This window comes from Paroedura picta, chromosome 4 (assembly GCF_049243985.1).
Source record: "Paroedura picta isolate Pp20150507F chromosome 4, Ppicta_v3.0, whole genome shotgun sequence".
Classification (NCBI taxonomy): domain Eukaryota; kingdom Metazoa; phylum Chordata; class Lepidosauria; order Squamata; family Gekkonidae; genus Paroedura; species Paroedura picta.
Genome location: NC_135372.1, coordinates 119,326,317 through 119,340,446, shown reverse-complemented (window position 1 = coordinate 119,340,446; position 14,130 = coordinate 119,326,317). Strand labels below are relative to the sequence as shown.

General features: G+C 40.8%; 1 protein-coding gene across 10 annotated transcripts in view; it reads left to right on the top strand.

Moving 5' to 3' along the window:
* Positions 1-14,130, top strand: part of PTPRT (protein tyrosine phosphatase receptor type T) — a 769,637-nt gene that overhangs the window by 299,089 nt on the left and 456,418 nt on the right. For all 10 annotated transcript variants that reach the window (XM_077335394.1, XM_077335396.1, XM_077335393.1 and 7 more), the window contains exons 4-6: positions 3,010-3,091; positions 10,299-10,414; positions 13,698-13,872. In XM_077335394.1, coding sequence (XP_077191509.1) covers positions 3,010-3,091; positions 10,299-10,414; positions 13,698-13,872 — 373 coding nt within the window. The remainder of the gene's footprint in view (positions 1-3,009; positions 3,092-10,298; positions 10,415-13,697; positions 13,873-14,130) is intronic.

Genomic DNA, 14,130 nt, shown 5'->3' with positions numbered 1-14,130 from the left:
CTCTGGACACGCTACAGTTTGTCGACATCCCGCTTCAATTGGGGTGCCCAAAACTGAACATAGTACTCTAAATGAGGCCAAACCAGAGCAGAGTAAAGCAATACCATCACCTCCCATGATCTGGACACAATACTCCGTTTGATACAGCTCAAAATCCCTACCTTCCTCTCTCTGCTGCACTACATCACTTCTGTGATGGGACTTCTGTTGCAGATGTTGAGGGTGCTGCTAAAGACATTTTCACGTTATTTGTTTCTGATTCACAGTATTTCTTGACTTTCCTCCTCCTCCTCCTCCTCCTCCTCCTCATAATATTAGATTTATTACCTGCCACTCCCAGACTAGCTGGCTTGTGGAGTGTTACAAAGTAAAAGCACACAATAAAGCATATTAATCCTACTTCATTTTTACCCCTTCTTTCTCCTCAGTGAGTGCACAAAGTAGCTTGCATCACTCTCCTGCATTTTATCCTTATAACAACCTTATGAGGTAGGTTAGGCTGAGAGTAAGTGACTTGACCAAACTTATATAGCACATATGGGATTCAAATCTGAGTTTCCCAGATCCTAACCTAGCAATATAATATAACCACTACAATAGTTCTCAAGGATAAACATATTACATATTTTATTTTAAAATTAACCTATGTTAAAATCCACATTTTATATTAGTAAAGCCATAAAGTAACTATATTATCTCAGCCGTAATTTGATTGATACTTTATTGGCCGCATGGGATAAATTTAACAATAAGCTTTTGCTATAAAGGAAATCAAAATTTAATTTAGTTCAGCATTTCAGTTGATTTATTATATGGTAAAAATCTATCATGCTGCATAGAGCCTTTACCTAATAATAGGAAGCTGAAACAGGTAATGGTGCATTTACCCTCCAGATACCTGCAGATTGTAACTTCTTGACCGCACAAAGATGATTAAATGAAGTTCTTGTCAAATTAGCTGTAAATGCCAAGGGATAACATGTTATCAGAGAGAGAGAGAGAGAGAGAAAGAGAGAGAGAGAGAGAGAGAACCAAAAACCTGTTTAACAGAGAGTGTAGGGTATACATATTTTAATCAGTAAATCATTAATAATTTTATCAATCATAACATTTCACACATGATAGGATCAATTTGCATGGTGAATTAGCAACCAAAATGCAAATTTGGATCAGTATTTTTACTCAGTGTGACCATTAGCTAACATTTTTTTTAAAATTCTTATATAATAGTACTTGACCCTATACATAGGTCCTATAAAATTGCAACAGGCTTATGGCAACTGCAGCAAGTGGCTATCAAGGCAACTAAGAATAGGAGATGGCTTGCTATTACTTTCCTCTGCAGAGTCTTTCTTGTTAGTCCCCCATCCAAAAGCTTAGCTTCTGAATTCTGATGAGGTTGGGCTGGACCTTACTGCCTTCTGTCATGCTTGAGTCTCATAGGAAAATAACATTTATTTTATATTTATTGCCATTTGCAAAGTCCATTCGCAAAGTGCATTGAAATTATTTCATGTGTGGGAAAGCTCGTGAAATCAGGTCTGCCTTTTGTAACCCGAGGTTTTTTTTTTTTCCACTTTGAGGTCTGGCAACATTTTTATTTTTATTATTATTATTATTATTATTATTATTATTATTATTATTATTATTATTATTATTATTATTTACATTTCTTACTCACCTCTCCCCGAAGGACCTTATATGCATATCTTTTGTCATTGAATTTAGTAAAGATGCTGCCAGTTTTATCATGAACACATCAATGGTTGAAGGTGTTGATCAGATGTGCTGTGATCTCTGTTCAGTTCAGTACATGCTTAACAGTCACAAATGTCTGCCAAACTGGTTTGCAGAACTACTTATGTGCAAAGACACTGTCCATTCAAACTAATTGGCAGCCATTAGCAGCATTAAGGACAACTTAGATGAATACCAAATGGTAGAACTTTGTAGAAACAGCATTTACTAATGACTGATTTATATGACCTGTGAATGATTGAACTCTCTGAATTATTGCCTGCTAAGTAGAGTAGTTAAAACTCAAATACTTTGGCTACATCATGAGAAGAAAGGACTCCCTGGATAAGAGCCTAATGCTGGGAGCGATTGAGGGCAAAAGAAGAAGGGGACCACAGAGAATGAGATGGCTGGATGGAGTCACTGAAGCAGTCAGTGCAAATTTAAATGGACTCCAGGGAATGGTAGAAGACAGGAAGGCCTGGAGGATCATTGTCCATGGGGTCGCGATGGGTCAGACACGACTTTGCACCTAACAACAAGTAGAGTAGTTATGCAGCAAATATAGCAGAAGTTATTCATTTAAAATCTTTATATACCCACTCTTCTGCCTGGAATCCCAGGACCCAAGATAAGTGACCACAATGAAAAGAATACAACAATATAACAAAACATTATACACAGAACTAAAAACAATTCATGCCGCATGGTATTCCCAACTTGTCCATGCTGCCCCAACAACTGTTAGGATTAACTCTGTTGCATACTTGCCAGAAGGATAGTTCTTCTAAAGTCATCATTCTATCACCAAAAAAGCCTGAGCCCACATTGTATGAGATTGTGGCCTAGAATCATGGAGTTGGAAGGGATCACCAGGGTCAACTAGTCCAATCCTCAACAGAATTGGTGTTAGGCCTTGGTGAGAAAAACAGCTGATGCACAGGAACATGTTGGGAGTGGGGTTGGCTGCTTCGGGCGAAAACGTCCACTTCAGACGCCCAAGTTGGGAGAGCTGGTAAAGACAGCCATGTTGTTGTGGTAATACCTTCTCTTGGGTATATCTTAGAATGGAAATTACTTTTGTCAGTCGTTAGATGGTAATAATAATTTTTAAAAATCAATGTGCTCACATAGACATTTTTTACCAGGTTTGAAATGAATGCACATGAGAAGTTTAACTGGTTTGAGCATCAAGGGACATGAGACCATGAATACTTAAAAGTAAATTCTAGGTAACTTCGCTAAGGAGTTCGTTTTGCCTTTATGTTTCAGGTGATATTTGAATCGGTTTCACTGAAGGGTCATCCTGGATACATCGCTGTGGATGAAGTCAGAGTTCTTGCTCATCCATGCAGTAAGTACCATCCCCACCCCCACCCCTCCCGCCTTTCTTCTCACCACAATCATGTATTACACTAGGCCCTGCTTCAAGAGAAGCGATTCATCCAATTCAATCAGTTCTCAAATATCTTCTTTTATCCTTTGCAAATGCTTACAGAGTGAAAGCAATCAGCCCTGAATAAATACATAATTTCTCAAGTTGTACAACAGGCAGAACTGCTATGAATGTTCAGTGAGTGCCAAAATCTTAGTCCATTATTAAGGGGGATATAAAGCTCTTGATTGTTAGCTCTGATTCAGGACATTGAAGGGGAAGAATTACAGGGTTCTAATGATACCCATATAGAACTAACTTGGGGTAGGGCAGCCTTCATGCTCAAAACTAAGGGAATTAGGCAACATTCACTCTCTGGAAGAAATGCCCTGGAGTGCTTTTTCTTTAAAGGAATATAAATTCTTTCAGTGCTTCCATGAAAGGATTTAACAAATACGTATCACTTTCAAAGCATTTGGCTCTTACTGTGCAGCAGAGAAATACGTTAAGGATTGTTTCACTACAAACCCCGGGCTGATGGGTTTTCTTTGGCTCTTTTATCCATTAAAAAACAAATGGACAAAACCAAAATCCAATTAGAGTTTCTTATTCAGCTGTCATTAGAGATGTCCAAATAGTAACATTCAGATAAAAATTTCTCCGGATCCAGAGCTGTTCAGATGTTACATTAGGCTATTTTCACACTTGGAAGATCTCTCTGGCATCTGTGCTCCTATGAGTTTATTGTTTTGTGTAGTGCAGATCAAAAGAAGTTTATACAAAGCTTTCTGATTTCAACAGGAGATAGTAATTTGAATGTTCAATGTGCACAGCTGATTCTATGAGAAACCAACTATCTTTCCCCAGGGGACACTATACCTCTCCCCCCCTTATGTGAGGTGTGTTCACAGAAAAACAGTTCCCATATATTAGGAGCTATTTCTAAATAGCATCTGACCTGACTGTACTTCATAGGAAAGTTGAATGGAATATTAATTAATTATTGTATTTATATACCGCCCTCCCCAAAGGCTCAGGATGGTATACATGAAACCATAATAACATTCGTTGTGATAGACTGCACTTTTAAAAACTTAGAAGTGCTGTGTAAACAGATAAAAGGGTTAATTCTTCACAGAGCCAAAGAGCATTGAGTGACAGATAGTTTCAAGAGATCTGATTGACTAACATCAACTGAACTAGATGCTGAGGAGAATTGATTTCAGCCTTAGATGAGAACACTTTAATACAGATGGAAAACTTAGGGAAAGTTGGCAATGAAGTTTGGGAAGTAGGAGCCAAGTCGAACCAAGGAAAGGGAATAGATCTTCTAGAAAGAGAAGAATATTCCCTACAGTCAAACAGAAAGTTAGCTCTGAAGAGTGATTATAAACTGCTTAAACTGTTTAAAAACTCAAAACACTGGGACAAAATCCTCCTAAGCATGAAGATCATAAGTTACTGTCAATAGCTTAAGAAAATCTTGTTAGTCTGAAATATAAGAAAGTCTGTACATGTACTGATTTTACCTGAGTTATCTATATATTTTTTTTTATAATAATTTTATTGTTTATTATTATATAGCATTTACAGAGAAGTTGTATTGAGAAAGCGACCAGTTGATATGGTTTGCCATCTCTTTTAACATAGATATTTAGTTCTCATCACATATTATTCCTAGTCTAGAAGTTTTTACCACGTTTCTTAGCCAAGTGATTATTAATACATATGAGATCTGTTATAGGAGTACATTCTGTTATTATCTTAAATGATATTAGGTCAGTCTCCTTCATAAGTTGGCACTAACCCAAGAATTACTACTGTTGTCTTGTTAATGCCTATAAAATATGGTTTGTCATCCTCTTTTGGCATACATATTAACATACATATTCAATTCCCAGCGCATATTAATCCTGATCTAGGGGTTATTACCATCTTTCTTAACAAAGTAGTTGTTGTTACATAGGAAGGTATAATCTGTTATAAGGATATATTCTATTATTGTCTTAAGTGATATAAAGTCAGTTCCCTTCATATATTAGACCTGTCCTAAAGGTTGCTACTGCTTTTTTTTTTTTCTCACAAGAAGCCAGGAGAATACTCCATTGTTCAGCTCATCTTTCAGGTGGTCGCAGAAAATGAAATTGTATTTTTTTCCATAGTAGAGTGTTTCTGATTGTCCTTCTGTCAGGGCCAGAGAAATCTCTTGCTTGATTCTTGCTTGTAGTCGCCTTTGAGGGGGCTCTGAGTCCTTTGTCAATCTGGATCTCTTCCTCTGGTCGCACAGAAATATCTCCTGATAGCTTCCTAGTTGTTGTCGCTTTTGAGTAGACTCTTTTTATTTTGCTGATCCAAGTCATTTCCTGCTCTGAATAGACTTCCAGGTTTTTGGTACTTTCCTTCCATGAATCTGTTTTCCCGGGTTCTTTAAAGATACTTTGGGTTTTTACATCTCTGGCACTCTCTCCCTCCTGAAGTTTCACTTGATTTACTGTTAGCTGAGCTGCGTCATCAGCTGGTCTCTCCGGATCTTGGGCTCCATCCAAAAACTCCCCCTTAGTCCCACGAATTTCCTTTTCCAGCTTATTGACTGCTTTCAGTATCTCTGAGTTTCCTTTGCATAACAAATGGAAAAGCTGTGCCTTTGTAAATTCTTCCATAGTTCTAGGCAGTCACAAACTATAAACAGAAAGTCTCGTGAGGTCTCGCGGGAGCACGAGCGATCCCAAATTATCAGTTTGTCGATCTCCGTATCAAGTCAAATTCTCCCACTGAACGTTCACCCATAAATCTTCAAAGCACTCTCTTTGTTTGGTTAATGGGTGTAATTAGCTGGGAGTCTCTCACTCGGGGAAAGAAGGAATTCGCTTGTAAGTTGGTTGAGGGGGGGGGAGGGAAGAGCTTGTGAGAGGAGAGAGAGAAAAGCCAGAAAGCTTTCAATTCTTACTGTTGTAGGTTCCAGCTTCTGTCAGCTTCTGCTCCTATCGATCTGGTAAATGATGGTCTGGGAAGAATGTGAGGTCGGCTGGTCGTTTCAAGCTTGTAAAGTTGTTTGCGACAAAGACGCCATCTTGACCTTGAGCTCAAGCCGCTATTAATCCAGGGAGGTCTTGCTTCTCCCTACGGATCTGTAGGACCCTCAGGTCACCGTTCCCGGTTCCTGGGGCGACCGGTGAGCAGATTTGCGTATCTGTTCAGGTCAGCCAGGTGCATAAGCCCCTGACCCTCGGCATGGCTTAAGAGCTGAACTAAAGTCCAGCTTTCTTATGGCGCCATCTTGAGGTCTCTCCCTGAGTTATCTATATTGAGTTACCTCAAAAATGGATACCCCATCAAACTAGAATATGGGTTGCCTTGGACTTATCGTTTTTGAAGTCCAGCAGGGTGAAGATGCTTTGAAATTTGGCAAGAATGTAAGACAGACATGCTTTGATTCTGAATTGTTCACCTTTATTATGATGACATATTATGATTATATATATATATATATATATATATATATATATATATATATATATATATATATATATATATATATATATATATATATATACATACACACACACATACATACATACATACATACATACATACATATATATATATCACCCTCCCAATTTGGCTCATGACAATGAAATGAACTTAGCTAGGCCTACCCAATCCTGGCAAATAGATGGGGAAGAAATTGAGATAGTGACAGATTTTATTTTTCTGGTCTCCAAGATCACTGCAGATAGGGACTGCAGCAAAGAAATTAAAAGACACTTGCTCCTGGGTAGGAAAGCTATGGCAAATCTAGACAGCATCCTAAAAAGCAGAGACATCACCCTGCCAACAAAAGTGCGTCTAGTCAAGGCTATGGTATTCCAAGTTGCAATGTATGGCTGTGAAAGTTGGACCATAAGGAAGGCCGAGCGACAAAGAATTGAGGCTTTTGAACTCTGGTGCTGGAGAAGACTCTTGCGAGTCCCTTGGACTGCAAGGTGAACAAACCGGTCAGTCCTAGAGGAGATCAGCCCTGCCTGCTCCTTAGAAGGCCAAATCCTGAAGATGAAACTCAAATACTTTGGCCACCTCATGAGAAGGAAGGAGAAGAGCCTAATGCTGGGAGCGATTGAGGGCAAAAGAAGAAGGGGATGACAGAGAATGAGGTGGCTGGATGGAGTTACTGAAGCAGTCGGTGCAGACTTAAATGGACTTAAATGGAATGGTAGAGGACAGGAAGGCCTGGAGGATCATGGTCCATGGGGTCACGATGGGTTGGACATGACTTTGCACCTAACAACAACAACAAGGCCTACCCAAAGGGTACATCATAAGCATGCATCGAGCCGAATAGCTTTGTGTGTCTCTTGCAGATGTGGATCCACTGCCATAATGACATCACATAGGATGAAGCTGAAGAGGTAACCCCAGTTCACTGTGATGGACTGCAGAATGGGCCTGATAAGACATCCAGATACGCCCAGTATATTCTAGTTTTGATTGAGTACCCTTTTCAGAACCTTCCCTCTGTGAAATATCTTGCCTCATTAATCTGGTGGAAAGGTTGTGCCATAGCATTATTACTCTCTAGTGGGCTTGGTGATGCGAAAAGGGAAGGTTGGAATTGCTGATGGGAGACTTAAATCATATGGCATGTATGTAAGGCCTCTTTACAATGTTTTAGTAGTTTTATGAATGGATTTGGTTTAGGAAAACAAGGATAAGGGTTTAAAATTTCTCAGATCTTTCTGAAAACATTTTTTGCTCATTTTTTTAAAGCCCGAGACATATAGCCTTCTAGTTTCTGTTAAGCATTGATTTTTTTAAGCCCAAAATGTTGCCAACCAGAGCAGTCTCATAGGTTATAATTTTTTAAGCATTAGACAGAAAAAAACTTTCTGACTCGCAGGCAGGCCTGGTGGGGTGGACCTTAGCTGGCATTAACATGGCCCCAACTTTATTATCAAAAACACACTATAGTTGGCATCAAATGAGCACGGATTAGAAGAGCCTCACTAGCATTCTTAACCACTCCAATATGGACCCCAGCACCCATCAGGGTGCCCCCTGCCTCCACCCCTTAGGCACTGAGCCAACCTACCGGAATGTGTTCCCACCTGAAGTGCCAGAGAGCACCTCCTCTGAGCATCTAGGCCACCTAGCTCAGCAAGCGTCCAGCCTCCCCATCCGGTTTGGCCTAACTTGCTCTAAGCCACCTCAGGATTGAGACCCCAAGATGTTAAGTTTGATGCCCCAAAGGCTCTCTAGTCATGCTGTTACTGCCTGCTTAAAGCTGTGACAAAATCATGCAACAATGCAATAGGAAACCTCCTGTAACATATCTTAACAGGGTGGGTAGGAGGGTCCCTCGGAAGGGCTGCCCAGAAGACTGGGGCTGGGTGCAGGATCCCCCCCCAAACAAAATCCCCCCAGAAAGATGCTCTGAACTAGTGGGTTCCATCTCTTGAAAGACCAGTACTCAGCTTGAGTTTTAAAACTGACTCTTTAAGTTTCTACAGCAGTTTCTAATCACACCAGACCAGGGTCTCTGCACTCTTCAGAGCTAACTTCCTGTTTGACTGTAGGGAATATTCTTCTCTTTCTAGAAGATCTATTCCCTTTCCTTGGCTCGACTGGGAGTCTTCTCCTACTTCCCAAACTTCATTGCCAACTTTCCCTAAGTTTTCCATCTGTATTAAACATGTTCTCAGCTAAGGCTGAAATCAGTTCTCCTCAGCATCCAGCTCAGAAGTTTTGCTCAGCTTAGCTGATGTTAACCAATCAGATCTCTTAAAGCTATCTGTCACTCAAGGCTCTGGCTCTGTGAAGAATTAACCCTTTTATCTGTTTACACAGCATTTCTAAGCTTTTAAAAGTTCAGTCCGTCATAGCAAATGTTATTAATATTCCATTCAGCTTTCCTATGAAGTACAGTCAGGTCAGATGCTGTTTAGAAACAGCTCCTAATATAGGGGAACTGCTTTTCTCTGAACACACCACACATAGTGGGGAAGAGGTATAATGTCTGAGTAACCTCTGGGGAAAGATAGTAAGTGTTGGATCATGGAATCAACTTGACCCATTGAATATTGAAATGCATTCTCCCTAGCTGCAAAGAATCTAATCTTAGTAAAGGGTCCTACACATTGGGACTATTGTTTTTATATTTCTAGACTCCCTTCCTCTGACGAAGAGTGCTTGCTCACGCCTTGAATAAATCTTTGTTGGTCTTAAAGGTGCTACTGGACTTTGATTTTATTGTTCCTCCCTTGAGGCTGGTTACAACTTATTATAAATACATACATATAAAATACATACATATATACTTTATTAATAACATTTACATTCTAAAAATTAATCACTAAAACCCATTATCTCTCTGACAATTAGTTTTAACTACATATACATCAATATAACAAAAGGTCTGAAATTAACGCTGGCAGGGGCTCGTGGGAATTGTAGTCCATGGACATCTGGAGGACCACAGGTTGACTGCCCCTGCTATACACAATTGCACAATGAATTCAATGTGGATGTGCAGGATACATGTAAGCTTCCATTTAAAATCAGTATCCACTTAATATATGTGTAACAATGAGAAGATATCTGAAGTCTTAGTGAAAATCTATTTTTTTCAGGATTGCTATGAAACCTTCTCATTGTTCTCTTCTACAAAACGTTTTTGCTTGCAGGCTGCATTTATTGAAACCCATCCTTGAGAAATAATTATTTTTAGAAGTGTAATATCTGGTCCTGGATTGTCAACAGTTTAGATCAGGGGTAGTCAAACTGCGGCCCTCCAGATGTCCATGGACTACAATTCCCAGGAGCCCCCTGCCAGCAAACGCTAGCAGGTGGCTCCTGGGAATTGTAGTCCATGGACATCTGGAGAGCCGCAGTTTGACTACCCCTGGTTTAGATTTTGGGCTGTGCTAGAACATGGATCCATACTGTATGAAGAGAAACACAGTCTAGATCAGGGGTAGTCAAACTGTGGCCCTCCAGATGTCCATGGACATCTGGAGGGCCGCAGTTTGACTACCCCTGGTCTAGATTATTGAAATGATTTGTCCAGTTGTGTGGATCATGGGGAAATTAGTGTTTTTGTTTTAAATGCCTCATTTCACAATGCATCTCTCTGCTATGTACTGCGCTACTGCCCTAGGTAATGTATTTTTAATTTGCTTTTTTTTTTTGTCAGGAAAAGCTCCTCACTTCCTGCGGCTTCAAAATGTGGAGGTTAATGTTGGGCAGAATGCAACGTTCCAGTGTGTGGCTGGAGGAAAGTGGTCACAACATGACAAACTGTGGCTACAGGTAGGGTGGATACACTACTTCATTTTGTTGCTTTTTGAAAGGCTTCAAAAGATTTTCAGAACTCTGTGTATTCAAGGATCTTTTGTTTCTTCCCTCCCCCCCCAAAAAAAAATCCCCCCAGAAAGATGCTCTGAACTAGTGGGATATTTCTGGGTTCCTACTAAAAATTTCCCTTCATTCAGATGGACAGAACACACCTGCATGCTTTCAATTATGTCCCCGGGGTTCTAAACTTGTACCCTGAAATAACACTTCAGTGGAACACATTATGCACCTTAACCTTCTGGACATATTACACAAATCAAGCAGCATAAATATATTTAGTATTCCTAATTAATTTCACTTGTAAAATCTGAGCATGTAGACTTGTGGGTTTGGGTCAAGGTCTGAGAATGGACAAACAGGGCTATACATTTATGTAGAACAAATTTAGAGTCCAGTGACACCTTTAAGACCAACAAAGTTTTATTCAAGGTATAAGCTTTTGTGTGCACGCACACTTCCTCAGATACAATATCATGGCCTCTCAACTCAAAATTTGTTCTGCTGCATCAGACCAACACGAATACCCACTTGGAGAAATGTATTTAGTCTCTGATGGCATAGGAAAAGGAAGCATAAGATAGTATTGAAGGGAGAGGAAAGGATACAACAGTACTTTTCATAGACTCATAGAGCTGGAAGGGACATCCAGGGTCATCTAGTCTAACCTCTTGCACAACGCAGTGACTTATAACTACCTGCCCACTCACAATCTGCCTAAGTTCATTATGATTATTAGGTTCCCAGAGACACCTTGTAGATTTAACCTTCAGATGGGGGATTAAGCTACATGTATGGTTTTCACTCTTTTGCCACAATAATGAGTATCAGAGACTAGCTCAGAGTTCTACTCTTTGGTATGATTGGCCTCATGAAACTTTCAAGAATGATGGGAATTTAAAGAGTATCTACTGAAATTTTGGGGACTGGTTGCACCAGTCATCCGTAGTTCATGAATAATAAGACTAAATGAGAGTTTCCAAAGCATTTTGAAGGCAGCAGCTTTAACAGCAGGCTGGCATTCAGACTGACCTCAAGGTCATGTGGTGTTATACTAAATAGTGGCACAAAGTTTAATCATGGCCTGAGCCTATACTCAGACATCCTCTTTAAAAAAATCATCTAGAATTTCAGAGTTTCAAGTCTGGCCCCTAGTGTCTTGAGGCACTTCTACGGTGCCAGGAAGAAATTAAAATCATGCATCTTGGCCACTGGATGCCCTTTGATGCTCCATAAATTATACATAGTGGAATTCTTAGAGGGTTTTTTTCTGTGTGTGCATATCCAAACTTTTCTTATTAATTGTAATTTTTCATTTATGCAGAAACTGTTCAACATTAAAGGCAAATGCTAGCCATTCAATAATAGAGTTTATCCATGACCTGGATAGGTCAGGTTAGCCTGATCACATCAGATCTCAGAAGCTAAGCAGGGTCAGTTCCAAATGGGTCTCCGGATGGGAGACCATTAAGGAATACCAGGGTCGCTACACAGAGGCAGGCAATGGCAAATCACTTCTGAAGGTCTGTTGCCTTGAAAACCCAGAAATTGGCTGTGACTTAATGGAAAACAAATTTAAATAAATGAAGTCCCCTGAAATGACAATGCTGTACTGTGAGAATCTGGTACACCCCCGAGGAATAGGAGGTGAAATTGACGAAGTATGTAAGCTGATAGTATACAGACTTTTACCAGAATAACTGACTGACCTCCCAGTACATCTGAATAATGCAGCATCAGCAGCTTGCATTTTTGGTGCCGGAGAAAAAAAAATTGAGCACCCTTCATACTGACTTGGCAGTGTGTACACATGTGTTTGCCTGTTCCACATTTTTTGGGGGGTTAATAACAATTAGGCCTGATCCAAAGACTAAATAGTCTACACTTTAAGCAGTCTTCAAGCAAAGGTTGGATACACATTTTCTTGGATGCTTTAGGACAGTGGTCCCCAACCTGCGGGCCGTGGCCCGGCGCCGGTCCGCAAAGGCCATGGCGCCGGGCCGCGGCTCCCTCTCCCCGCCCCCCCCACAGTAAAAAACTTCCCAGGCCGCAAGCTTGCGGCCCGGGAAGCTTCTTACTGCGGGAGGGCGGGGAGAGGGAATCAGGGCCGGGCTGCGCCCCGCGGGTGCGGCCCGATCCGCGGGCGCGGTCCGATCCGCGGGCGCGGCTCGCGGGCGCGACCCGAAGCGTGGGCGTGGCCCGCGCGGGCGCGGTCCCCGCGGGCGTGGCCCAATGCCCTGCCGGTCCCCAGCCTAATAAAGGTTGGGGACCACTGCTTTAGGATGCTTTGGGCTGATCCTGTGTTAAGCAGGGGGTTAGACTAGATGGCCTGTATGGCCCCTTCCAACTCTATGATTCTGTGATTCTACACTTGATCTTAGAGAAAAGGCTGATAAGATAGAAGGAGTGTACCTACAGTCTGGTATCTTCATCCCATTATGGGATAAGGAAGATAAAAGAAAGAGGGAGGGAGGAAAGTTCCAAGTCAATAACTATATTTTTGCCTGGCACTGAAAATTCAAGATGTTGAAGTAGATATACATGGGGTTCCAACAATCAACTGATACCTTTCACAAAAATTATCATGGAAATCCTTATATGTCAACATTGAGTTTGAGTGAAGCTGAAACTTGAAGGTGACTTTGGAAATAGCCATGCAGTAGAAATATTCATCTGGCGTCGTGTGGTGGTTAAGACTGGCAGCTTTTAATCTGGTGAGCTGGGTTTAATTCCCCACTCTTCCACACACAGCCAGCTTGGGCTCGTCAAAGCCTTGAAAGTACTAAGCAGTCCTGTTAGAGCTCTCTCAGCCTTACCTACCTCACAGGGTGTCTGTTGTGGGGAGAGGAAGGGAAGGTGATTGCAAGCTGCTTTGAGACTCCTTCAGAAAATGAATAATGGGGTATAAAACCCAACTCTTCTTTTTCAACGAATTTTGATGAAAGCGAACTGATTTTGGGTGGGCTAATTCAATGACAATTTCTTTACAGAGGAAAAAATAGAACAAGCCCTATTATATACATAATATTTTAGATTGCCCTGATATTAAGAACTTTGGGACACAAATTTCTAAAATTTTGAATATAGGACATAAATATATTGGCTAAAAGACTCCAGGATGAATATTGAATCATATTCTTGAATTAGTACTGTGTTTATTGGCCATTGCTGCTAAAAAGCTGCCATTAAAAACCATGTTATAATTATTTCACGTTGCTTCTCCCTCTGTTCCTTTTGGCAGCAGTGGAATGGCAGAGACACAGCTTTAATGGTCACCAGAGTGGTAAACCACAGGCGGTTTTCTGCCACGGTCAGTGTTGCAGACACTTCACAGCGCAGCATTAGCAAATATCGATGTGTCATCCGCTCTGACGGCGGATCAGGGGTTTCAAACTATGCAGAATTAATAGTGAAAGGTAAGCAGTGTCAAATAATGAAGTATTGTTGTTTTTCTTTCTTGTATCTGTACAAGCACAAGAGTTTCTGCACCGTGCTGTGAAAATGAGCCAATGATTCCGAACTCTGAGGAACAGACATCCATGAAGTCTTTGCTGTTGAAGTACTCAGTTAATGATAGATGGACACTAGAGACAGGGTTTTTTTCTGTTGTGGAACCTCAAGTTATGGAACCTCCTTATCCCAGAAATTCGCCTGTCTGCCTATAGGCCCCAGGC